The sequence below is a fragment of the Giraffa tippelskirchi genome, chromosome 4 (assembly GCF_054371585.1).
Source record: "Giraffa tippelskirchi isolate mGirTip1 chromosome 4, T2T-mGirTip1v1.2.pri, whole genome shotgun sequence".
Lineage (NCBI taxonomy): Eukaryota > Metazoa > Chordata > Mammalia > Artiodactyla > Giraffidae > Giraffa > Giraffa tippelskirchi.
Genome location: NC_137278.1, coordinates 134,610,622 through 134,637,393, shown reverse-complemented (window position 1 = coordinate 134,637,393; position 26,772 = coordinate 134,610,622). Strand labels below are relative to the sequence as shown.

The 26,772-nt window shown below is 36.7% G+C and overlaps 1 protein-coding gene and 1 long non-coding RNA gene across 28 annotated transcripts in view; one reads left to right on the top strand and one right to left on the bottom strand.

The window, feature by feature from the left end:
• Positions 1 to 8,549: 8,549 nt before the first annotated feature.
• The window catches only part of SLC38A4 (solute carrier family 38 member 4), a 77,790-nt gene continuing 59,567 nt past the window's right edge, over positions 8,550 to 26,772 (bottom strand). For 16 of the 27 annotated variants that reach the window (XM_081483084.1, XM_081483091.1, XM_081483098.1 and 13 more), the window contains 10 exons: positions 26,287 to 26,368; positions 26,118 to 26,200; positions 25,963 to 26,021; positions 24,808 to 25,083; positions 24,597 to 24,676; positions 23,402 to 23,502; positions 21,048 to 21,172; positions 15,069 to 15,213; positions 13,848 to 13,945; positions 9,883 to 12,138 (listed from right to left, as the gene is read on the bottom strand). In XM_081483084.1, the coding sequence (XP_081339210.1) occupies positions 12,037 to 12,138; positions 13,848 to 13,945; positions 15,069 to 15,213; positions 21,048 to 21,172; positions 23,402 to 23,502; positions 24,597 to 24,676; positions 24,808 to 25,083; positions 25,963 to 26,021; positions 26,118 to 26,200; positions 26,287 to 26,368 (1,151 nt within the window). In that variant the 3' untranslated portion in view covers positions 9,883 to 12,036. Of the gene's footprint in view, positions 9,659 to 9,882; positions 12,139 to 13,847; positions 13,946 to 15,068; positions 15,214 to 21,047; positions 21,173 to 23,401; positions 23,503 to 24,596; positions 24,677 to 24,807; positions 25,084 to 25,962; positions 26,022 to 26,117; positions 26,201 to 26,286; positions 26,369 to 26,772 lie in introns of those variants that run through there. The other 11 variants (XM_081483107.1, XM_081483109.1, XM_081483108.1 and 8 more) reach the window with 2 other exon arrangements.
• Positions 20,117 to 26,772, top strand: part of LOC145503513 (uncharacterized) — a 31,258-nt gene continuing 24,602 nt past the window's right edge. Inside the window, exon 1 of the long non-coding RNA XR_014051523.1 lies at positions 20,117 to 20,274. This is a non-coding gene — a long non-coding RNA (uncharacterized LOC145503513). The remainder of the gene's footprint in view (positions 20,275 to 26,772) is intronic.

Sequence of the window (26,772 nt, the reverse complement as noted above, 5' to 3'; positions counted from 1 at the left end):
ACTTTGGCAGCAAAGTAATGTCTCTGCTTTTTAATATGCTGTCTAGGTTGGCCATAGACTTTCTTCCAAGGTACAAGCGTCTTTTAATTTCATAGCTACAGTCACCATCTGCAGTGATTTTGGGGCCCCAAAAAATAAAGTCTCTCACTGTTTCCGTTATTTCCCTGACTATTTGCCATGAAGTGATGGGACCGGATGCCACGCTCTTAGTTTTCTGAATGTTGAGCTTTAAGCCAACTTTTTCACTCTCCTCTTTCACTTTCATCAAGAGGCTCTCTATTTCTTCTTCACTTTCTGCCATAAGGGTGGTGTCATCTGCTTATCTGAAAGGGCAAACTAATCCAAAAGCTACTTTTTATTTCAGGAGGGTCTTACTTAAGTGATTTTTTTTGTTCTCCTATCTTCTCATTATTATGAATATTTGCTTTATAAATGTATTCTTCCATGTAATCAATATCAAAGTATTTGCAGATTTAGCATCTGGTGAGAGCCCTCTTTCTGGCTTGAAAGTGGCTTTGCCTCTTCATGGCAGAGAGAGAGAGACAGCATACATTTGGGTCTCTTCTTCTTTGTATAAGGGCACCAATCCCATCATGAGAGTCTCACCCTCAGGACCTAATCTAAACTCAACTGCCTCCCAACAGTTACCTCCAGATAAGCATCAGATTCAGAGGTAGAGTATCAGTGTATGACTTTGGCAGGGGTAAAAACATTCATTCCATCACAGTGTGTGTGTGTGTGTGTGTGTGTATGTGTGTGTGTGTTACTGATGAGAGAGAGCTACATGGGGCTGGGATGTGAAGAATTGTATAAACCAGAAAGCTATGTCCTGGTCCTCTACTTTAATGTGAGATTCTGCCCAAACCTTTGGGCAATCTGTCTTTCTGGGAGATTTTGAAAATATCACGGGAATTCAGCAATTTTGAGACTTTTACTTGGTAAGGTTTCCTCTAAGTTTTCCTTTAGCTGAAGTCTCTTTCGTAGACTCAGTGGGTCTCTGGTTCAGATCATTTGGTTTAATCAGTCCACCAGATGAAGGGCTTTGTTGCAGGGGGGTCTTTCCCAGGATCCCCTGGCAAGGGCTGGTAGCTACCATTCAAACCTCCAAAGCCTCACTTTTCAATTTTTCTACTCCCCCATCAGCAGAGTTGGAGTTGGAAATAAAACAATATACTTTAGTTAACTCTTATTCTAAACAAGTAGTGAAAATAATTACATAAATCTCACTAAATAATACTTCATTTCATAACATTATTAAGTAGACAATGGTCTATGTGATGAGCATCCTTCACAAGTAAATAATTACTTGGTGAAATAGTCTATCTTCTTTTCCTTTTCTTGCACAGCAAGATATAGACTACTGTCATTTAAAGAGCAGCTATATCCATCTAGCAACCCATCCTGGCCAAGATTTGTACCTTTAGGAAAAGGGATAGATCCAAAATGGCAACTATTTTTAATACTCTTTAAGTTGCTGAGTTAGTATAGGCTGAAAGAAATTCTGATTATTCATCTGAGGACAGAGGTTTGGTCTGTAGACCAGGTTTAGACAATCTTTTACTCACCAAGTGAAACTGGTGATTTTCCAAAATTTTAAGGTAAAAAACTGGCAATAATGGAAAAAATATGCCCGTCACTTTATGGAGAGCAATCAAGTTTTCCTTTGAGATGATGGTACCAGGAACCTGATCATAGAAGAATCAGTCTCATGTAGCTTATTCACAAATAACCCTGATTAAATTCTCCACAATCCTGTGCCAGGGAAGCTGAGCTATGAACGGCAAAGAGTTGGGGTTCTGGCTTTCTCCCTGCACCCCCAGGGCTGGTGGAAATACTCCAGCTTAGTGACAGTTTCACTTAATGTCAAACTAAGAGTAAAGATTGTTGTCTAGGAGTCTTGTTGTTGGAGCTATATACTGTGTGAGCCAGGATTGAGAATTTCAAAGGCCAGGAAGGCCAAGTGCAGTGTGGAGATCTTTTGACAATTACCCCTTCATTCCTGGACCCTCAATTTCCCTTTTACAATATTTTCTTCTTATGGGTCTACTAACTAACAAGTTAGATCAAAATAAATCTGATTTGGAAAAAATTCATATTGCAGTGAGTTCATGTTTCATATGGTTACCTTCTGTAACCTTTCTTTGGCTGGTCTGGCCCCCTTCATCCTACCTCCAAAGCACACACAGACACACAGACACACACACACACACACATCACCACCACCACCACCATCATAGAATTAGAGTGGTACATGGTGGCAGTAATCATACCATTTTGTACTGCCATGCATAGGAACTCTAAAAAAATGGAGCCCATGTCCTTTTTATCAAAGAATGTTAACAATGACTTTTACAAAGGGTATATTTTATTAAAATAAAGATGTTTTAAAATTTTAAGATACACCATTATTTTATGAACCACTAGCAAAGGAAAATTTCTGTCAAACTAAAACACAATGCTTTATAAATTTTCCTTTTTATTTTGTCAGTCTTGGTAGAGGTTTATCAATTTTCAATTTTCCAAAGAATCAGCTTTTGTTTTATTGACTTCCGCTGCTGTTTTCTTATTTTCTATTTCATTGATACATGCTCTTACCTTTGTTATTTTTCTTCCTTCTGATTTCTTTTGTTCTTTTTTCTCATGTTTCTTAACTTAGGAATTTAACTTATTGACTTGAGACCTTTCCTCATTTCTAATGTAAACAATTTAGTGCTGCAAATTTTCCTCTCAGCACTGCATTAGATGCATTCCACATCTTTTGATATGTTGTTTTTAAAAATTTAAGTCAGTTCTATGTATTTAAATTTTTCTTTGATACTTTTTCTTTGATCCAAAGAGTATATAGAAGTGTGTTGTTTAATTTCCATATCTATTACTGACTTTTAATTGATTCCATTACAGCGCTTGAATAAATTCTGTGTATTCTGCTGCTGGTGATGGAGTGTTTCATATATACTAATTAGAACGTTTTAGTTGACTATGTTGTTCAGCTCTCTATCTTTACTGATTTTCTGTCTAGTAGTTCTATCAGTCCCTGAGAGACGAATGTGGAGGTCTGCTACTGCAATTGTGGATTCATATTTCTCCTTCAGCTCCATCAGTTTTTACTTCATGTATTTTGAGGCTCTGTGGTGTTGGAGAAGACTATTGAGAGCCCGTTGGGCTGCAAGGAGATCAAGCCAGTCAATCCTAAAGGAAATCAGTCCTGAATATTCATTGGAAGGACTGATGCTGAACCTGAAACTCCAATACTTTGGCCACCTGGTGTGAAGAACTGACTCATTGGAAAAGACCCTGATGTTGGGAAAGATTGAGGGCAGGAGAAGGGGGGCACAGAGGACGAGATGGTTGGATGGCATCATCAACTCAATGGACATGAGTCTGAGTGAGCTCCAGGAGTTGGTGATGGACAGGGAAGCCTGGCGTGCTACAATCCATGAGGTCGCAAAAGTCGGACACGACTGACTGAGTGACTGAACCGAATTGAACTGATTTCGAGGCTCTGCTCTTTGTTGTGTGCACACTTAGAATTGTATTTTCAGCTGCATTGATTCTTTTATTGTTATTTACATGATAGGGACAAAGGGCCATTGCTTTGTCTCTATTATTTTTCTTTCCTCTGAAGTCTATCAGATATTAATATAGTCACATTTCTATTATTATTCATTTTTTGAATGTGTATATTTTTTCATCCTTTTGCTTTCAGCCTACCTATGTCACTGAACGTGAAGCAAGTCTCTTGTAATCAGCATGTAACTGGGTCATGATTTTTATTCATTCTTCTAATCTTTTTTTGATTGGGGTACTTAGATCGTTTACATTTAAAGTAATTACTGCTATGTTATTGCTTCGGTCTGCCACTTTGTTATTTCTTTTCTTGTTGTTCTTTCCGGTTCTCATTCTTCTATTTCTCTTTTATTATTGGCTTCCAGTGTGCTAAGCATTTTTGAGGAATTCATCTTGGTTTAGTTATAGTGTTTTTGAATGTGTTTGTTTGGATAGCTTTTGTAGTGGTTACTCTGGATATTGTAGCATACATATATGATTTATCACATTCAACTGGTATCAACATTTAATCACTTTGAGCAAATTGTGAAGACCACACTTCTATTTAGGTCTCTGTTACCTTCACCATTAACAAAATATTACCTTGAGTATCAGATGTTATTGTAATTTTTGTTTCAATCACAAAATGTATTGACAAAACTCATGAAGAAAAGAATAGTCTATTGTATGTATATATATTTCTGGTCTTTCATTTGTTTCTTCTTTACTGATGCTCTAACATTTGTTCTTTTATCATTTGCTTTCTGTTTGAAGGATGTTCTTTAATCAATTTTTAAGACTAGGTCTGGAACAATTCGTTCAGTTTTCCTTTTTAGGGGGAGTGTTGTTATCGCCCTTCATTTCTGAAGAATACAGAATTTGCAGTTGACAGTTCTTTTTCTCTCAGCACTTGAAAATTGCTGTGCTGCTTTTTTCTGATCTCCATAGGTTTGGTAGGAAATCCTGTAATATTTGAACTGGTATTCCTCTGTAGATAACATTTTGTTTCTCTTGAGTGCTTTCAAGACTTTTTCCTTACCTTAACTTTTTAGAAATTCGAGTATTATTTGTTGTGGACTTTTTTTTTTTTTTGAGTTATCCTTTAGAGTGTAGCTTTGTATCTTTCACCAAATTGGGGAAATAGTTAGTCATTATTTCTATAAGCTGACTTTTAAAAGCCAATTTCTTCTCATTTTCTTCTAGAATTCTGATAATACAAATGTTGACTTTTTGTTTTTGTCACATATGTTCACAGTCCAGTTCTCTTATTTCCTTCTCTCTTTCTTTCTCACTCCCGTCTCTTCCCCTCCCTCCTCTTTCTTTCTTTCTCTCTTTCTTTCTTTCCCTAGTTCCTCTTTCCTTCCTTTCTTTTGTTCAGATTAGGTGAAAGTAAAATGAAAGTGAAAGTGTTAGTCGCTCAGTTCTGTCTGACTGTTTGCAACCCCATGGACTGTAACCCTCCAGACTCCTCTGTCCATGGAATTCTCCAGGCAAGAATACTGGAGTGGGTAGCCATGCCTTTCTTCAGGAGAACTTCCAAACCCAGAGATCAAATCTGGGTCTCCTGCATTTGCAAGCAGATTCTTTATTGTGTGAGCCACCAGGGAAGCCCCAAATTAGGTGAATTCCATTGCTATTTGCTCAAGTTCAATGATTATATCCTCATCATCTCCATTCTATTACCGAGAACATCAATGAATTTTTCTTTAAATTTCTGTTATTGTATTTTTCAGTTTATAATTTGCAGTTGATTCTTTTTTGAACTTCTGTTTCTTTGTTAAGATGTTCCATTGTTTTCCTCTTGTTTCAAAAGAGTTTATAATTGACCACTGAAGCATTTTTATGATGGATGCTGTAAAATCCTTGTCAGATTGTTCCAACATCTGATTCATCTCAGTGTTAGCATCAGTTAATTATCTTTTTCAATCAAATTGTACTTTTCTTGGTTCTTGATATGACTAATGATCTTCAGTTGTGTGTCAGACATTCTGTCTATTTAAATCTTTTACTGTAGTGGGCCATCACTCTCTTTCGATTTGACACATTGGTCCTGGTCTACTTTGTGGCTGTAGTACTAGGCACAGTTTAATTTTAAGAATCTTTGTTGTTTTACTTGCTCTGCTTGATTTGTATGATTCTGCTGGGGCTTCTACTGATTCATGCTGTTGCTGTGGTAAGATAATAAAAGATATTTTTAAAGTCACTAAATGTGTGGTAATTTGTTATAGCAGTACAAGGAATCTAATACATGGTTTGTGGAAGGCATGTGCATACATGTTTATGTGGGGAATGGGGAGGTCAATGAGAGGAATCATGTTCTTGTGCATAATACTTGCTCTTCTACTCCATCTCTTTACCTGATAACTCCAATTTGTTCTTTAGGATTCAACTTATGGGGTATCTGTTGCCAGAAATCCATGACTACTCCTCTTTCCCAAGGCTGAGTTGAGCACTCCCTTTAGCGGTTCCAGGGAATCCTGGGTATATACTAAAGCATTTTCCATTTTGTATTGTAACTATCTGTATACATGTTCTTCCTCCTCTAGGGTCCTTAAAACTCCTTGAAGATGAGGACTATTCTGTATTCTTGTACCTAGTGTGGAATCTGGCATGTTCTTCACTGAGTAAATGTTTATCCATTAAATTACTCAACCTGAGCAGCAAGGCAGAGTTTTCCTCAGGAGCATTTGACGTATCTGCTCATTTCCAGGACAAACTGCTGAAATCATCGTTGCAAGGTACGCTTTGTAACTTTCCCATTGGAAAGAGTTTTTCCAGCCCTCATTTGTGACTACTGCCAAACCTCTGCATTAAAGATATGATTGTTATAAGACAGAATCTTCTGACATTTCCAGTGATTACAAGCTAAATGATCTTGGGAATTACATTATACAGAAATTATTCCAACAAATATGAGGAAACTAAAGCTCAATAAAATTAAATAATTTGCCCAGAACATGGATATAGGACTCAAAACTTGGTCTCCTGACTATGCTACACTGTTTTCTTCAAGTCATCCTTATCTCATCCCAGCCCTACTTCTGATCAGGGTCTGTCCCATCCTTTGAGGGTCTGCTTCAGTCATTAATGACTATTCCCTAATTGTGAATTGCACGTTGATTTAATTATGCCTTTAGACTCAGCTGAAAATATAAAAATGTATAGAAATTGGCAGCATGGTTTAATTCTTTTCCAGAATAGAATTTGGCAGAAAGCCTTTTCTATTTCTGAAAAGTTTTTTCCTAATGATAAAAGGAATATATAGTCTTCACAGAAAATTTAGAAAATAACAGAAACATATGAAGATGAAAACTAACATTGCTAATCATTTTTCTACTTACAAATATTTACTTTTAACATTAGGTCGCTTTCTTTTTTTTTTTTCTATTTCATGCTTTTTTAATATATAAAATTGGGATAAGAAAGCTTTTATTCTTTTTTTACTTAATATTATGCCATAGTTTTTCATTTTATTAATGAAAATATTTTTTATTAAAATACTTTTGATGACTGCATCATCATCCAGCCTATGAAGGTACTAGAATTTATTAAATGATTTCACAATTTTGTACATTTGGAATATTTCAGAACTGTAAGATATTGCATGTTGAAAGAAGACAGAGTATGTAATAGTTCACTTTTCTGATTATTTCCTGAGAACAGAAATTAGTTAATCAACAGACATGAATATTGTATTTCATAGTTTCATATTGCTGTCATAGCCAACTATCACAAATTTAGCAGCTTAAAAAGGCACTTGTTTATTATCTCACAGATCTTTAGGTCACAAGTTTGGCTGGCTCAACAGAGTATTCTGCTTAGGCTCTCTAGGCTCAAATCAAGGTACTGGTGCCCTAGGCTCCTACTTGGAAGCTTAGGAGAAGCATCATCTTATTGTCTTATTTAAGTTGTTGGAAGAATTCATTTCCTTCATACAGTTTCCATGTGGTCTCCTCCATTTTCAACTCAGCAATGGCAAGTTGAGCCCTTCTTCTGCTTTAAATATTTTTGACTTTAGCTGAAGAAAGTTCTCTGATTTTGAGGGCTTATGTGACTAGATTATTCAGCATACTCTTCCTATTTTAAGGTCTATACTTCAATTCTATCTGCCAAATTCAATTTCCCGACATATTTTCATGTGCCAGGGATTAGAGTGTGAACATCTCTGGGGAGACTACTACAAGCATTTATGAGGGTCTGTATACGCATGGCCAGAATGAGTTCCACATAAGGCTAGCAAAGGAAAGGTTTCTGTCACCAGAATGAGAGTGATTAACTCCTCACAGTCATTAAAACAGAACATTGTCTTTTCTTTATTTTAGTACTCCGACAAAGCAATTTTTTTAGTTATGCTTTTACTTGCCTGTTGTTGATTCAAAGTGAGATCTAATTATTTGTAAACATGCATTCACCATTCATTTCTGTATGTGATTTCATGTTCTGTCGTCCATTCTTCTATTAGATTCTTAATAGATCTGTATTATCTCTTCATGCATTGAGGATATATTGGCCTGCATTTTGTAGTAGCTATTATCTTTAATTGTTTATTCTTTAATGGACAGGATTATATTTTCTTGCTACATAGTTATGTCTAATCATCCTTGACTGCCTTTGCGCTTTTTGCCATTGTGCTTTACTTTCCAGTGTGTTTTACTTTCCCTGATGGCTCAGATGGTAAAGAATTCACCTGCAATGCAGGAGAGCAAGGTTCGATCCCTGGGTCTGAAAGATCTCCTAGAGAAGGGTATGACTATTCACTCTATTATTCTTACTTGTCTTGCCTAAAGAGTTCCAAGGACAGAGGAGCCTGGTGGGCTACAGTCCACAGTTGTGTCACAAAGAGTTGGACACAAGTGAGTGACTAACACTTACTTTCATATGCAGCTATCAAACAGTTTTTCTTTAAATGTCTCCTCATCATGTTTTGGCTTTCCTAATGATTTTTTTTCATTTTGGTGTTTGGTGTGAAGAAAAGCTCTAAACTAATTTTATTAAACTAATAATTTGTGCAAAATTTTTTATTGAGAAAAGACAGTCATGAGGATGCATGCCACAGAAGCACAAACTATGCAAACTGCTTCTGTACATGAAGGAAAATACAGAGTCAAGAGAAAATGGCAGGACTTCCAAGCTGGTAAATGAGAATCGAATAAACTAGTTTCTCTTGTTTCCTCTATATGTGCCTATAGCAAGGGCTGAGGGATCTAATAAAGTAGACTACAAGTAGCTGAAAAGGATTTTTGATGTCTTGGGCCTATACAGGCAGTACTAGGTCTCCAAACTAAGATTTAAAGTGACTTAGAAAAAGTTATTTTTAATCAAAGATCCGTATAAAACAAGAACTAGATTAGCATACATTAGATGAAGCCAACTATAAAGCAAAAAGATACAATAACAAAAAAGGGAAAGAATTCTCGTACTCTCCAAATTTGAAAATCTAAACAATTATGACAATTAATCGACCATTCCAATTAATCTCATCCTCATTAAGACAGGAATTGCAAAACACATTTAGGAAAATGAGTAAGTATGCCATAGACTGGGAAAATACATTTGCAATCTGACAAAGGACGTGTATGTAGACTATATAAAGAATTCTGACAAATACACAATAAAAAGACAACCTAATTTTAAAAATGAGCAAGGGATTTGAACAGATACTTTACAAAAGAAAACATGAATGGTCATTATATGCATGAAAAGTTTCCCACACTAGTCATCAAGTAAATGGAAATTAAAATCACGGTGAGATAACTTTCCACACCTACTTGAAGGGCAACAAAGTACAAAAGACAACGTCAACTGTTGGCAGGGATGTGGAGCAACTAGAACTTGTGTATATTACTGGTGAAAATGAAAATGGTAGAACCACTTTGGAGAATGACTTGGAAGTTTCTTAGAAAGTTAAGCACACACTTAATATATGACCTGTCAGTCCCACTACAAGTTCATTTCTCCCCAGTCCTCAGCACTCCCATGTTGCTTTCCCTTCTCCCAAATATTTCAGATCTTTCTTTAACTATTTTCATCTTTCTTCTATTCCCTCTTTTTCCATCCCAGATGAATTCTTCATTAATTCACCATTAAGAGAGTCATTTCTTCCACATTCATTCTAGGATGATACAAAACAAGCATGATTTCAAATTAGCTGAGTATTTTGCCAGGATAAGATGGCAACTATTTCCTGAAAGCTATAAATACTAGTTTTATGTCAGAGTAACAATAAAAATGGAACATAAACCAATATAAAAGAGACAATATTAAGATTTAAAATATGTTTTCATTTATAAATAATATTTTTCATGCCTTCAACAATAGAAAGAAAATTACATCATAGTCATTTGAAAAGTTCATTTATTATATACCAATATACACTTTCTGTAATAAAAAAAAGCCTTCCAATATATTGAACCATCTTATAAATGAAATAAGAAAATAAAATTTTCATCTGTTTATAAATGGGGCTAAATTAACCAGTACAATATACCATGTGTATGCTTGTCCCGCAGTCTATGTGAACTCTAATCCTGAAAATGACCAGGAGAAAAAACGATGCTTTATTATTTGGCACTGTAGTATTGCTCTTGAATATTTATATAATTTTACATGTTGATACTTTCAAGTGAGTCATTTCAAATGTAAAGCATTCAAAATATATACAGATTTTACAGCTTTTCAGTTTTTTGGATCAATCCATTGTATTTACATTTAAATACATTCAGATCAAACATTTTTAACACTCAGAAGGCACCTTTTTTCCATTTTCTATTTTGATACTCTCTTTAGATGAATTGAAAATAGAAATATATCTTAAAAATGCTATTTGGTAAATAACAGTAAGTCAGAAGTCATGATAGTTTCTAGTAATGCTCAATTTCCCTAACACAGTGCACCATTTTACAATATTATGCCTCTAGAGAATAATACATAAAACAAATATATATTTATGTAAGGCACATTCCAGCAAAAACTATTGAAATATGATTTAATATTATCATACTTACATAACACCTGTGTTTCATACTAGGCTATACTAAAATATACAACAAATGTGCTTGCTACTGATTGAGAAAAAAAGGACAAAACTGTTAATTTTTAAATCCATTTCATGTAACTATGTTGTAAAAGTGAGCAAGAATGATAATTTGCATCTCTTTGTAGTGTTAGCACTTTTATTTTTGTAGAGAATAGCTCAATACTGTATTAAATGGCAAATCAATGTTAGCAAACACCTGTTCAAGCTAAAATGAACTAAATCCTATTTTAGACCTCCTAAATTAAAAGAACTACCTTAGTATTGATAATTATTTGCAAATAGGAAACTTATTTTCTTGTAGATGATTGTGGTAATATTGTAAACACTGAAGAAGAGCATTACCAAACTATTCAATATGTCACTCAGGTTTCAAATTTAAAATATGCCCAGTAGACAGATACATACATGTGGATTTTTGAGCCTGTCAACTCAATTCCCTACCCCCACCCCCAATAACATAAATGTTTGACTGTGAAGAGAGAAAACTACACATAAAAAATAAAAATCAAATGTACCATACATTAAAATTCTGATAACTACAGAATAAGATTATATACATAACCATAAAGCAATCACAGTTTCCTGCACTGAATGTTTATCAAATAAAAATGTATTAAACAATACTGGGTAGTGTAGCTCCACATGAATAGTGGTTTTCTAAAAATTCTGAATGAAAATGGAAGACGAGAGGGAGGGCATTGTTCAGTGACAAAAGTATGACAAGAGGACTGGGAATAACATTAATAAACAAATGCTTCCAGAACTTTCAGTACAGCCATAAGCATTGTTTTGCTGGTGCTCTATAATTTCAATAAAGCCCCTCTCTATGTTTCATAAGATGTTTTAATATTTACAGAAGAACGATTGAATGAAGAAGTCACTAATTCAATGTCACAAGTAGGATGGGCAAAATTTTCCTTTAGTGTTGAGCATAAGATGCTCCAGCCTGGTGTCTGATCACTCATGTAACTTGCAGAGACAGTTCATAATACATGTCTTTTGCCTCTGTCATTAAATAGACCCGGAATTTTTGGTGCAAGATTGAGGGAAGGGATTAAGTGGTGATAGCTTTGCCATCAGGGCATTTTTGCTTGATGTTCTGAGAATACAGAAATTTGGTACTTTTGTGGGGAGAGGGAAAAGGGTATTATCTGATGATCGTTACATGCAGCTACCCTTATTCTGTATACGCAGAAGCAAAAATACATCATCGCATACTGCTCTAGTAAATCCTGGGTGGAAATGTGCACCACAGATTTTAAACATATTAACAGCCATTTGTGACAAAAATGATGATTTTCTCTTTTGTAGGTGCTTGGTAATATTGCTGGTAAACATCTTTGGAATCTCCCTGTTATTTCCTATGACTAACATTCCAAACAAGATAACTAAAATGTCTTTGGGAGCATAATTGGTAACCATCTCCAACAGGAAAAGATAGTATTTTCCTTGGGTTAATGATGCTTGGAATTTGGGGGATTGTAAATCCAGTCAATTATAATGAGTGCCATGCTTCCCATCATGAAGATGATGCCAACCACGAGGAAAACTAAAGCCTGTAAGTCAGAAAGAACTTGTTAGGGAACACAGACATTATACTTCCTTAGTACAGTTTGCTTTTATAAGTTGTTTACTTAAGACAGCCATTTGATTTGCATATTGAATTGTATTATTCTTATAGCTGCCCATGCCTAGCAGTTAATTGATTTAGAACCCTACCTGGGGAGACAGGGAAAGAATACGATAGTAGCCAGATTTAACCCAAATGTTCAATATAGAAAATGGTTAATTGATTTGGTACATAAAATATTGGAATATCCTGTAATCCTTACAAACCAAGTAATAGAAAAAGATTAAATGACTTACGGAGTGCTCACAATCTTTCAGGTGAAAAGGGGCAGGTTATAAAAGAGTAGCATGTATGATATGATTAATTTTTTTAAAGCAAACAAAATCAAAGCCTAGTGGCACTAGTGGTAAAGAACCTCTGCCAATGCAGGAGACATAATATGAAATGCAGGTCTCATCCCTGGGTCGAGGAGATCCCCTGGAGGAGGACATGGCAACCCACTGCAGTGTTCTTGCCTGGAGAATCCCCAGAGGACAGAGGAGCGTGGCAGGCTACAGTCCATGGGGTCACAAAGAGTTGGACATGACTAAGGAGGCTGAGCACGCACACAATATAATGTATATTGCATATTTCTTGAAAAAAAAGCCTCAAAGTATATGTGTGTGTATTAATATGTAATTACATATACATATATGCCTATACTTGTAATATACCTGTAATTACATAAACATATAAATATTTCACAATTTTAACACTAAAAGGGGCTTTATAGACTACCACATAGATTGACTTCCTAATTCTACTTAAGAAACAGTGACTGAAGCCTTTTTTCACTAAGAAGGATCTAGGATATAATTTTACTCACTTTTACATCCAGCCAAACTGAAAAAGTAATTTACCAAGGTCAAAGTGCTATAAAAGTTGAAGCAGAATGGACTACATAGAGTGGAAATCTGGGGGCAAGATGATGGGAGGAGCTTTTGATACCAAACTTTCCTAAAGTCCCCAAACCATCCTGAGAGGAGAATGACTCACAGGCAAAATTCAGAGAGTCAGTCAGAGGCACTTTTCAAGCCTTAATACAAGACTTTATTAAGCAGTCATAGATAATATTTAATATTGAAGAACAATTATTTCTAGTATACATTTTTGTAGTACTATTATGGGAAAGAAATATTTACTTCCCAGGTTAATAGGACTATAAATTATATGGAAAGAGACTAACTGGACAACAGATGGTTCTGTTCTTAGTCCACAGGGAACAACAAGGTACTGAGGAGGGGAAAACAAAAGCAACATTTTTTTGCCTCACAAACCTAATGACTGTGACCATAATGTTTATATTTTTTCATAAAGCTGCTAAGGAGCCTAATTCCTTCCTGCATATTTTCCTGTGGATAGTGCAACAATAGCTTGGTGGTAGAAACTGTTATAAATGTATGCCTGTGGGCAAACTCCATTAGCATTTGACAAGTAGGAAGGACTTAGCACAAGCTATTTAATATGTGAAGAGAAGAAATCCCAGAATCATCTCAGTGCTAGAAATCTACACCTCCTTTTTTTTCCATCAGAGTTCCAGCCATCTTTGATTTTTGGTTCTTGTGCATCACTTCAATTTTTGGAACATGTGCATGCATTTCCTGGTTTACTCTAAGTAGTGGAAACTTAAAGGGAGAAATCGTAAACCTTACTTACCCCGACCTTTTGGGGTGACCTAAGAGGTTCTTTCTTGACAAGTTTAAGATAGAAAACTGCTGGAAGGATGAAGATCAGCATAGTGGCAGAAGAAGCCCCTGAGGAGAGACATGGGACGAGTCAGTCTTACTCAACAGGCAGAGACGTAAGGGCATATACTCAAAAGAAACCAAGTCTAAAACTACCCTTAGCAAAGCACAAAGCACAAAGCACAAAAAGCTCATGGTTTGTTGTTCAGTTACTTAGTCATGTCCACCTCTTTGTGACCTCAGGGACTGCAGCATGCCAGGCTTCCCTGTCCTTCACTATCTCCAGGAGTTTACTCAAACTCACGTCCATTGAATTATGCCATCCAACCATCTCATCCTCTGTCGCCCCCTTCTGCCCTCAATCTTTCCCAGCATCAGGGTCTTTTCCAATGAGTTGGCTCTTCGCATCAGGTGGGCAAAGTACTAGCCCGTGGATGTTTATTCAAAACAAAATATATTTATAAATAAAATTAAAATGCACCGAACATCATCGCTGCCTAGTAAATATACATCACACATGATAAACAACAAAAAGGCTGAGTGTTATAGATTTATAGGAAATTAGTAATCTAAACACATACTAAGGAAGCTGAACTCCTCACACACCCTTCGGATCCACTTCTAACTTTTCAAGTTGCTTACACCTGTGTTTTTAAAGTTTTATATTGTACTTAAAATGTGAGTAAACCCTCAAATCAGCAGAATGGAAAATTAAACACATTAATGGGTCACCCAGTTAAGAGAAATAATATGCTCTACAAAGTCAATCTCCTCTTTCTCCAAAGACATTCTTTAATGCTCAGCTGATACTCGCAGATCATTTAAGTAGAATCTACCTTCTTTCCTCCTTTTTTTTTTTTCTTGATGCAGAATTAAGACCTCAGTCCAAATCCTGTGTTCACTCCAACATATGATTTGACTTCTATAGGGCTAAGTTGCATTGTTTGTCGGAAAAGGCAACTAGATTAGATGACCTATAAGGTAGGTTTTAGCACCAACATTTTCTGGTCCTGTCCATAAAGTCCAGTGTCACCTGGGAGGAAGGGATGGTGACCAACTGGAGCCCAATTGGGCTACTAGGAATTCTGGGAGCTTGAGATGGACTAGGATCCCTGACCTCTCATCACTGGCTCCCTGCTCTCCATTTATGGACAGCTCGAGTTGACTAAATAAAAGCCTTTTGGAAACTTACCTATGAATCCAAAGATGTATTTTATAGTTGGCACAAGGATGACCAAAACATTATTAAGAGCAATAATTATGGCTGCAATCAGGAAATGCCTTATCCAGCTGAATGGTCTTTTGGGAAATAACAGTGTGGTCACTGATGTGCGAATCTGCAATAGGAAAGTTCAAAGGCAAGGTCAGTGCTTTGTGTTATTTTTTTATTGAAAATTCTTTTACAGTATTATGTTAGTTTCAAGTACACAGCAAACTAATTCAATTATACATAATATTATACATATTTATACATGTACATGTATATTATATATATTTATACATATATTATAAATATTCAATTATACATATAATTATACATATTTATGTATGACTATATATATTCTCTTTCAGGTTCTTTTCCATTACAGATTATTACAGTATATTGACTGTAGTTTCCTCTGCTACACCGTAGGTCCTTGTTAGTTATCTATTTTATATACCGTAGTGTGTATATGTTAATCCCAAACACCTAATGTATTTCCCCTCCCACTCCTCCTATCCCCTTTGGGTCAATGCTTTGTTTTCATCTACTTTTTCAAATATTCTCATCCCTCTAAAGCATTTTCTTTGTTTTTCTTTTCCCCCACAAAAGATCTTGATGCTGATATTTTTCCAAAAACATAAAAAATTGTGGTAAAGTACAGATAACATAAAATGTATCATCTTAACCATTTTTAAGTCTCCAGTTCAGTGGTATTAGATACATTCATATTGTTGTGTAAGTTTGATGCTGATTTTTTATGTTTGGGAGGGAGTCACTTTTCCTTGGCAATCTATCTTGTGCTTACTTTCTCAGTTTTCAGAATTTTTTTCTTGAAAACAATCTCAGTCAGAAAGATATAAAAGAACAGATAAGATATATAATTCAGAGACACAGAAAAACCCCTGTTGATTTCTAATTATGTCTCATCAGCCAGGATTAAGTATGAAGGGCAAGCACTGAATTTATTTGCATATGATTGTGAGCAGAACATTTACCAATCTGGCATCTCTTAGATTCACACTGTATTTAACATTTTTACCACCTGGTATTTTAAGAAACATGATACTTTTCGTGTTTACTTCTTTCTTTTTCCCCCCATCACCTCCCTGGCTCCCAGTATAGATTATAAATGCACACAAGGCAAAGAACAAGACCTAACAATCTTAACATTCCTCAGAGTTTCTATCTTAGTGTCTCACATGCAGAAGGCACCAATAAATGTCGATGAATTGAACAGAACAAATCCTTCCCCTCCCTTCAGGATTCTTATGAGATTTCAGTCCTATTGCAGCAGCTGAAATAAGTAGGTGAAGGGTCAGGTAGGCTCCAATTGTAGCATCTGCTCAAGTTACCCTGATGTAACCGGAGGAAAAGATCCTTGTGGGTAGAGGGAGGGAGAGCCTTTTATGTTTGTACAGCTTCACAAAGTTGAAAATATTCTTATCTTTGGAATCTTTTAGAAGACACTTTTGAACTTAGTGGAATTAGTTTATTGGCTTTTCAATAAATGAGCACTTCAGTTAAGCTAGGACTTCTTATTTTTAGAAATGTGGAATTGATTTGCACCTTAAACTTTTGCTCCTGAAGTCTCTTAATAGTGGAAAGATTGGAATTCACTGAAAAGAAAGAAAAGTAAAATATATTTTGAAAAACACATACAAATAACAAAAACTTTGAGTGGAATTGCCTCAGTGTCTAATGTAACATTCTTTTCATGCCAGTCCACCAAAAATTAAAGCCATCTGTTTAGGTTTAAAAGGTAGTTTCATTTCCAGAATGGCAAATCTGTATAGTCTCTGGAAACCGTTTAAGAGTGAGTTTGTAATGGATTTTAAAAATTGGATGAGTGAAAATTACACAACTCTGAAAAGTAGACGAGGAAAACAAAAGGTTTGACTTTGTTTTCCCCAATAGTTTATTAATTCTACATTATGTCTGACAATTAGTGCTTATTCAATGCTGTCCAAACTTAACATGCTTAAAATAAGCTTTCTGTGGTTTTAAGGATTTGTCTGAAAGTGATAAAGTTATAGCATAAACAAGTAGAATACAGGTTATTTTCAAGCAGGGGGTCACATGTTTATGCTTTTTAGTCCTTTATTGTAATAATACCTTTAATTGTATAAGCTGAGTTAGAGGCAAGCCTATATGTACTGGGTGTCTGAATGTAAATAAATACAGTTTCCTAAGATCTCATGGCTCTCAAAAACATTACAATTTGGCTTAATGATGTAAGAGTACAGAAAGTTTACAGGAATAATGGTTGAAGTAAATGGTGAAAGCTTGTGCTTCAGAATGAACAAGGAATAACAAAATCTCAGACAGAACTGAAGGCGTATAGAGTTGCCCATGTATTCCTAAAATGAGCGATAGGGCAAAGAGGGAGATGGGAGATGGGAGATGGGAGATGGTGGAAAAAAACAGAATGAAACTTGCTAGTCATTACACATAAAAACACTGCCTTGTGGAGTGAGCCTGGGATCTCGAGGTCCCCAGCAGCTCTATTTACCTATGTCAGGACAGAGGTGACTCTGGTTTATTACTGACTTATCTCCGTGTCCTTTTCTCTACTAACACAAACTGATAAGAACCTGGAAATGTGGGTCAGATACTGTGGGGAGGAAAGTTCCCCAAAGTGATTCCAGACAAGTTCCATGCAGCTCTAGAGAAAACATGTTATTTCCAGATTTAATGTTCCAAACAGGAGCCTAATAGGAGGTATTGTGTTCTAATATGGGGGCCCAATGGAAAAGTCAGAAGTGTGGAGGCCAATTGGAAAGCAGGACCCTTTGTTCTCAACTCTAAAAAAAAAAAATCCATTCTATTGCTTAGAAGTGAACCATACTTCACTTTGCAGGATTGTGTAGGACAAAGAGTGTAGGAAATACCAATGGTCACTGTGCTATTCCAGACATAGAAACATCTGCCATATTTCTATGCCTACATCCATATTCACTTCAAAACAGGAAATCTGAAGGCAACATAAGTGAAAAGAATGGTTTTACTAAAATAAAATGAAATGGAAGTAGCTGGAGGATCCGAGACATGATCTCTCTTTTTTCTTAAAGAGAAAAAGGTGCAGTGAGTAGAATTTGAGTCTTTGTGTTTTTTCTGTTTTTCATGAAAATGTGTGCATTTTCTGCATAAAGAGAAGCACAAGCTGAAAATGTCAATTCCATAATAGACACCCCAGCCCCATATCACCTTCTCCAGCTAAGAAAGAAAAAATGTTGAGCAGCTTGTAGAAAAACTAGCCTTAATTCTCTTTATTTGTTCAATAAATACTTTGTGCCTTTTCTAAGGAGGAAAATGCTGTCTGGAAAAAAGAAAGATAATAAACGGAGAGATAAAAGGAAAACCCAACCACCACTGGCAGCAAAACCTTTGTTATCTCTTCCTGGGCTCCTAAGAAAAATGACCAATATATTTGTTGAAAAATGGAGAATACCAAAAATACCTGAAACTGATAGATTTTAATCCAGATTAAACCGAATCCAATTTAGGTTTTGCTTGTTTTATTATTTATGTGTGGGGATATCAAAACAAAGTAAATAAATGTATTGGTCAAGACTTTCTTAATTCAAAGAAACTCATCAGGAGAACCATGCTATTTGACTCAGCATGCGACACATGGAAAATTTTGGTTAGAAATTGGAAGAAACAAAGAAATGCAACACAACCAATTTCTACCATTTTGGGAGAGAAGTGACTAAAATGCAGCCTGAATGTACTTAACTGGGACAAGGAGGCCAAACCCATTTTTATGTCATCCATCAAAACATGGAGGCTTGGTTCAGGTAGCCGAGATCCTCACTCAAACTGAAGCTCATGGCAGATGTTGGCAAGGGGAAGAGTCTATGTCTTTTTTGCTAGACAAGGCAGTTCATACAATTTAAGAGAAGGCAAGTTTCATCTGGAGATCGTCTTCCTTAGCAAACATGGTTGAGCTCATCCTATGCTGGTCACTGTGCACACCCCTAACCTCTAGGGGAAAATGTGGACAGTTATATAGACCCTCTCAATGTAACACTGTAAGGGTGAGGCGGATTTACAAACAAAATGTTTCATAACTGCTAATGTTGAATGAAAATACATATTGAAGGATAGCAGTTAGTTATGCTTTCTGAAATTTGGTTCTAATGGTCAATTTTGGTTTTAATGGGCATTGGATGGGAAATGCTTCTACACCACTACGGGAGATACATCTAAAGGGAAATGTGTTGCCATTCTTGATGGTCGGATTTATGCCAACGCCTTATCTGTTATACAGGGGAAGAATTTCTATGGTCAATCTGGATTGTTAATGTCAAAGTGAAATGATCATCACCAAATGAAATGCTAACTTCTACTTCCCATGATTATGACTACAGCCATCAGTGTCATCCGTGAGCAATGCATTAGCTCAAATGTTACCAGCTAGCTGGGTAACACAACCAAGTCCATTAATCTCCCGAGACCTCGGCTTGAAAGCACCTCATTTAGGGCTTATGAATAAAAAATAAAAAACAATGCAGAAGCACATAACAGATTTCTTTTATAAAATGCTTTGATTCAACAATGATATGAGTGCCCACTGTGTGCCAGAATTTAATCAGTAATATCTTTACACACAAAAAGAAGGGTTCCAGATATTCTTTTCTTGGTGATGCTGTTTGCTTGGAAGTTTTACCCTATGGTACAGTTTCTGTCTACAGCTGTTTTCTGCCTTATACCTACAATGGAGCTGACTTTAGGCTAAAGCTGTGTGCATGACATTTGAAATACTTTCAGATAAATGAGAGACAAGACATTATTTAAAAGTAAACTCTTAGCTGCTGTTGTAATAAAGATCTGATTCATGCGCTCATGAAAAAGGAATGTGCCAACAAATATTTCAGCATACAAGCTGCATTTAAAGTGACCACAGTGTCATTATATGACTAGCCCTCATCTGTTTGGCCCTGTATGGAACATTCTGTACAGGACAGTGCTGACTACTGTGCTGCTAATTTTTCCCCTAAAACGAATGGTAAATTCAGTGTTTATGAAAGGAAGGAGAGTTGGCAGGAAAGTGCAGACTTGTGTTTCTCCATAGGTAGTGGTTTTAACTTGTAACTCAAGTCTCCACAACCAGCCCTGCTCTATGATCCCATAACAACTGACCCCAGCGGTAAATGCCATGAAGGGACTGTCCCAGTACCAGTTCGACAAGAAGGTATGTGTCAGTCTTAGAAGCAGTAGAAGAGATATATGATGGATAATATGACTATTTTTTTTTAAAGGAAATTTGGTTGTAGTGTGTCATTTACTTAACATGAATCTCCTTCTCATTCACCTTTAAGAATCAGATTAAATAGGATGACTTTTGAATGTTAAGGCAGCATAATAGCACTAGGAGGTAAAAAATTGAAATACCTTCAGAACTGTGGTAAAAATTCAATATAATCTGAAAGTGAATGTGGTTTTGGCTTTCCAACTTCAAAAGTTGTATGAATTATTACTCATTCCTACTAATCTATAAGAGAGAAGCTCAAGATCTGCTTTTTTAAATTTTAGGTTAAAAACAAATTTCAATCTCAATAAAACCATAAAACAAATAAATACATAGAAACAAATTTGGTGATTTTTTTTCCCTACATTTGAAAAGTACTTAGCATTTAAAAATTCTCGCTCTACGGAATTCCCTGGTAGTCCAATGATTAGGTCTCTGTGCTTTCACTGCCAGAGATATGGGCTTGATTCCTGGTCGATGAACTAAAATCTGGCTAGCTGGATGACTTGGCCAAATTTTTTTTTTAACTTTTAATAAGTAAATAAATAATTAAAAATACTTGCTGTATCTACATATTACATAGTCAGTAGGTTCAAAATGCTATATAAAATATAACGTTCTCAGGAATTCATTTTAATTAAATCAACATCAAGTCAGAGCATATGTACTAATCTATGTGATCAAGCAGGATTCCTTTATCAAAGCCAGGTACTTACAGGGAACAGCACTATGGGCACGGTTAGTGTTACTGCCACAAGGACAGCCAGGCGTACCATGAGGAGAGGGGTATCAAATGTGTACACTTTGCTGTAAGCATGAAGCAACTCATCTTCAACTTCTCCTGCAAAGAGGAAGAGGAGAATGAGTCCACTGGTGTAGTCAAGTCGGCACTGCTCACCTATGACAACGTTTTATAGGAAGAACACAGTATAGTAGGAAGAACCCAGATCTGAGAATCCAGATACCTCTGCTTTTATCCTGTCTCAACTTATTAGTTGTGTGTGTGTGTGTGTGTGTGTGTGTTCGCTAAGTCACTTCCGTCGTGTCCAACTCTGCAATCCTATGGACTGTAGCCCACCAGGCTCCTCAGTCCTTCGGATTCTCCAGGCAAGAATACTGGAGTGGGTTGCCATGGCCTTCTTCAGGGGATCTTCCCGACACAGGGATCGAAACTGCCTCTGTTGCGTCTCCAGCACTGCAGGTGGATTCTTTATTGCTGAGCCACCTGTGTGACCTTTGTTCAAATGAACAAAGGGTCCTGAAGCTTGTAAAGTTGCAGGATTTAATATAAAATTGTTAAGGCTCTTCTCTGGGTCACTGACATTGTGATAAATCTCTCTGCTTTACAGAAGCATCACAAAACAGGACAGGCTGAGGTCCTCTGGTTGAAAGGGATGAAACAACTAAGCTTTATCATTCTGTCCCTGACATCTTGCCATCTCCTTTCTCTCCCACCTACCTAGTGAGCCCTGATGCAGCTTCTCCAAACCCAGTATGGAAGCCCTAGGACAAATGATCTCTAATACTTTTTCAAGCTCAACAGTTATGACCCCTTCATGACTCTGATAGACATATTCTTGGACTTTGTCAAGTTTTTGTTTGTCTCACTGAGTTGAGACTCATTAGACTAAGTAGCTGCAAGGAAATCAAACCAGTCAATCCTAAAGGAAATCAGTCCTGAGTAGTCATTGGAAGGACTGATGCTGAGGCTGAAACTCCAATACTTTGGCCACCAGATGCAAAGAACTGACTCATTGGAAAAGACCCTGATGTTGGGAATGAGTGAAGGCAGGAGGAGAAAGGGACAACAGAGGATGAGATGGCTGGATGGCATCACCGACTCGATGGACATGAGTTTGAGCAAGCTCTGGTAGTTGGTGATAGAGAGGGAAGCCTGGTGTGCTGCAGTCCATGGGGTCACAAAGAGTCGGACACCACTGAGTGACTGAACTGAACTGAGACTAAGTAACAATGCAAAGATGAAGTAGTATGATTGCTATAGAGTCTTCAATGAAGACTGCCCTAAGATTAAGATGCTGCCCTCCTGGAAAACACATTTCATTCAGAATTCCAGGCACACATGATAAGGAAATACTTACAGAATCAGATGTACTCTGATTTTCCCACTCCTTCCCTCAAATCAAAGGAAGCTAGAAATACTATCAATGACATTGTCCTGACTTCCATTAATTTATAACCAGCAGAGTTTATGCCCAATCTAAACCAGAGCTTGGTTAAAAACCAAATATTAGTCAAAAAGAAAAAAACCCAAGCAAATGGTGCCCTCTCCAGCCTCTTCCTCCCCAACTTGTCTTGCAATCAATTTAATTTGCTGAGTCAGTCAGAAAAAAATACAAAACATTAGAGAGTATTATTTTAAAAATATGTGTAAGTTGATAACATTGATTAATATTAATGTTTGATTCCCTGAAACTCATCTATAGGGCCATACTTCAGGGAAGAGAAGAACAATCCTGATCCCTTTGTATCCACAGAGCAAATATTTTCAGCATAATCTAATGTGACCAGAGTCACTTTGTTTTTTGATAATATGTCCCCAGATTGAAAGGAATTCTGTCAAGTCCTCTTCACTTAGAAACCAGTCACTATAATAGAATAGAATGAAATTAGCCAGAAAATTTGTCTAATGCTCCAGGCCTCCAGATTTGACTTGACTGGTAAACAAGAAGCAGGTTCCAACTCAAGGACTTTGTACTTTTTCTGCTATTTGTTTGTTAATTAGTTATTCTACCAAAACAGCTTTACAACATACAGCTGAAATATCCTTTATCCCTTAAGAAAAGGAATTATGATTGAGAGATTTTTTTTATAAAATATGAGGGAATTCACAAATTATTACTGTTATTAAACTGTTAGGTAGCCTAATTCAATTTTTCTTAAGCCATTTTCTTAGATCAAATGAGGAGGCTAAAATAGCATGCTAATTGAGTATGTGTATCTATAGATCATGCTGTTTATTGAGAGTAATTAAAAGAATTATACCTACCAGGTTAATGATCTGTCCAACTAGGATTTGCACAAAGAGAATGATTTTGACAGAGTGACCTACCATAAAAGGTTAGGTAACCAAAGAGGGCAGCAAGCAGATACATGACGAGCATCCCAGTGATGGAGACATTCGACACCGTTTGCATCTTCTTCCGGGACCGACTAAAAAAGATAAAGGACATTGAGTTTTGATTTTCTGAACTGATGAAAATACTACATTTTTGCAATTTAAAAACTAAGAAAATAATATATGTCTGTGTTGCTTATTATAAAATCACATTTTTAGTGCAAAAACATCACTTATTTAAATTTGCCTTCGAGAATTGTGTCGGATTTACTTCCATTTTTCTTAAATGCTACTTCTTCAGTCTTACAAATAACTATTTTCCTAGAAAAGGATCAGCTTATTTTATGTTGATAAGTATGCTTGTCTATTGCACGTTTGAGAGTGTAATTGACACAAAGGTCAAACTGGCTTCTAATGTAGAAAGCCTTCATACTTCACAGTGAGATAGATTTGAGGACAAGAATCCACTAGAATCAACAAAACAATCCTTCTAGGAGTCCAGACTACCTGAAAGCTGGGTATTTTTACCTGGGCAGCTTCTGGAAACCATTCTGGAGGCACCTGGCTGCTTAAACCATCATCAGGTCTCTAGGGTAATAGCTATCACCTCTCTGTCTTTCAGCTAAGATCAAGTGTAGATGAACTGCTACATAGGACTTTCCAAGTAAATCAAATTGAAGTGCTCTAAAAGTTTTTCAAGAAGTAAATCTGAATATATGGGGCAAGTTATTGTTGTTTAGTGAGAACTGAGTATTGAAGTCTCAGTAAAGAAGATGAGAATTATTATATGACACCCTCCCCTCGGGGTAAAAGAAGAAGCTGCTTAGCCAGGCCACCCTAATCATAATTTTTGGTCTGCATGGGTGTGGGTCATTTCCAGCTCAGGTGACATTTTCTTCCCACCAATTTCAAATTCAAATTCCCCATGCCTGCCAAAATCTTTGCAGACATGGGCTCCTCCTCCCCCTGAGCCCCTCACCTGGATCATTAGGATGAAGGAGTAGGAGAAAAGAAAGTAGTGAAGGGGCTGATTCACACCTTTGTGGTTAAAGCACGTTACTGATGAGTGGTTACAGCATAAACTTTCTGTAAAGACAAAGCTGTAAACTATGCTTCTGTATAAAGCACCTTTGAACATATGAGCACATTTTCAAAGCAAGTTTAAACGTTAAAATGATGGCTGCCTTACTCTTTAAGTTCACTGTAGATAGGAAGGACCTCAGGGTGGCATACAAAAGCAAATGCTAGGATGGGAATTGCATAGGCCGTCTGAAAAACAAAGATAACACCGCATATTTAACATTCCAACACAGAGGGCTACCTCAGGCCATCTCAGCTTCTGAAATAAAAACTCAGAGACTCCATTGCTAGGCTCTTAGAGGCCTCTGGTTCTCACATACCCTGGAGTTGAAGACAAAGTATTTGGGCTGACACTTGTCATCACTGTGTGCTTCAAACTCCACTCCACTGCCATGAAGAGAGCCCTTGGCCTGGTTCTCATCAAGTCCTGCAGCATTCTGGTGGGTGTAATCCATCATGAAGTTCACACCACTATTCTCAGAGTTGTTGAGTAACAACACCACATGCATTGGAACTGTATTGTTGAATGTCAGATTCCCAACACTGTGATCCAGAATAGGCAGAGGACAGGGTATTTGGAATTTCTTGTAAATCACCTAAACCAGATCATTAACAACAATACCAACAGAGTCAGCCTTTTGAGGAAAACAATGAAACAAAAATCCATATGGTTGGTTTATGGGGTAGACATGTGGGAAGTCTGCTGAAGATTCCTCTTAGACTAATGGATGATGGAGACTCCCTATAGCTTCTGTTCAAGGGAAGGAGCTGGAGCTATGGTTGGAGTTGGAGCTATGGTTTGCAACAAGACAGTATTTTGTGTGAATCTATCCTAAGCTTCATGCATACTCTTCCATGAGAAAAATGATCATTTTCTTGATGCATTTCATCTCTTTCATTTCTTCAAACTAATGAAAATAGTCATCAGAAACTCTTCCTTCCTCCTTTGCCTCTTTGGAGAAATGCTATATAAATGTCGGTGTTCATGATATTAGCTGAAATTCCTCCTTTCAGAGGGGAGTGGGATAGGGCGGGAAAGGATTTCTTTCTTTAATTCCCCTGTGGTCACCTTCTCTTCATGGGTAGAATGAGTAAGAGAAAATGGCTGATTCATGCAAATGTGGATAATTCTAGAGTCTATTCATTTATTTTCTGGGTCTCTTCACTTCTTCTTCCTCCACCTTTTTAAACACTGAGTTATTGTCACATTCCTGCTGAAGTGTTCCTTTTGTCCAACTATAACATCTAGTGTGCCTAGAACATACTATTAGCAATGGTCTTGACGTTCTAACTAACCATATTTAAACTCATGACTATTCTTCTCTCATTCCAAATGACAATACAAGAAAAGTGCTTGTGATGCAAGAACTATTTCATGCTAATGATGTGCTTGAACAAAAATTAGGACACCATTTCAGGCACTGAAAGCATCACATGCCTACCAAGTTACAAGGATCATGTCAAAAATCACTTACCACACTGACAAAAAACACCATGCAGGTAAGAGAAAATCCGCTGGTATAACCAAGGTAACCTAGGAGGTAGGAAATTCCAGAAGGTGAATATGGCATCCACAATCAGCTTACCTCTTAGAATATGAAATGAAAATCAAAATGGAAAATAACTTTACCTAAATTTTTAAGAAGAGAAAGTGGAAGAATTATTCCAACAGACACAAATATGACGAGGTAGTTGCCGTTGAGATACCATTCTCTAGAAAAGAAAGACCAGAATATTAGGATCAGAAAAGACAAAGTAGAATGAGTCTATTGATGTTACAGAGAAAACAGAAGACATACCCAGTATTTTCTTCAAGTCCCATGAATGCTCTGATTACTTCAGGTAGTTCATATTTAATGATAAAGAGGTAGCTTGACATGGCTAAAATGGAAAACGTGACAGCTTAGTGGTGTTTATGGCACCAACGTCACAGGCAAGTTGTGAGAAGTCCAGGCATTGGGGACATCCCAACTTCTCAGTAATTCCCAAACCGAAAGAAAAGCCACCCCCTGTGTATTCTGTATGCCTTCCAAGTTCTTCTCATAAATGGATATTGGGCCCTTTAGCTCTTCCCAATGGACGTTTGCTGACAGTATCAATGCTGATTCTGTGTTAAATCCAGCTCTGAGGTTTTCAGTGAAGCTGCAGTTTTGAAGCTTTCCTGTTAGTAGTCATCATGGCCTTACTTGTGTGCCTGTTTGTATCTAAAACTCAGGCAGAGGTTTGACAACCAAAGGTGTGAACCACAAGAGAGGGGGTAGAGTTGCAAGGTGGAGTTGGGTAGA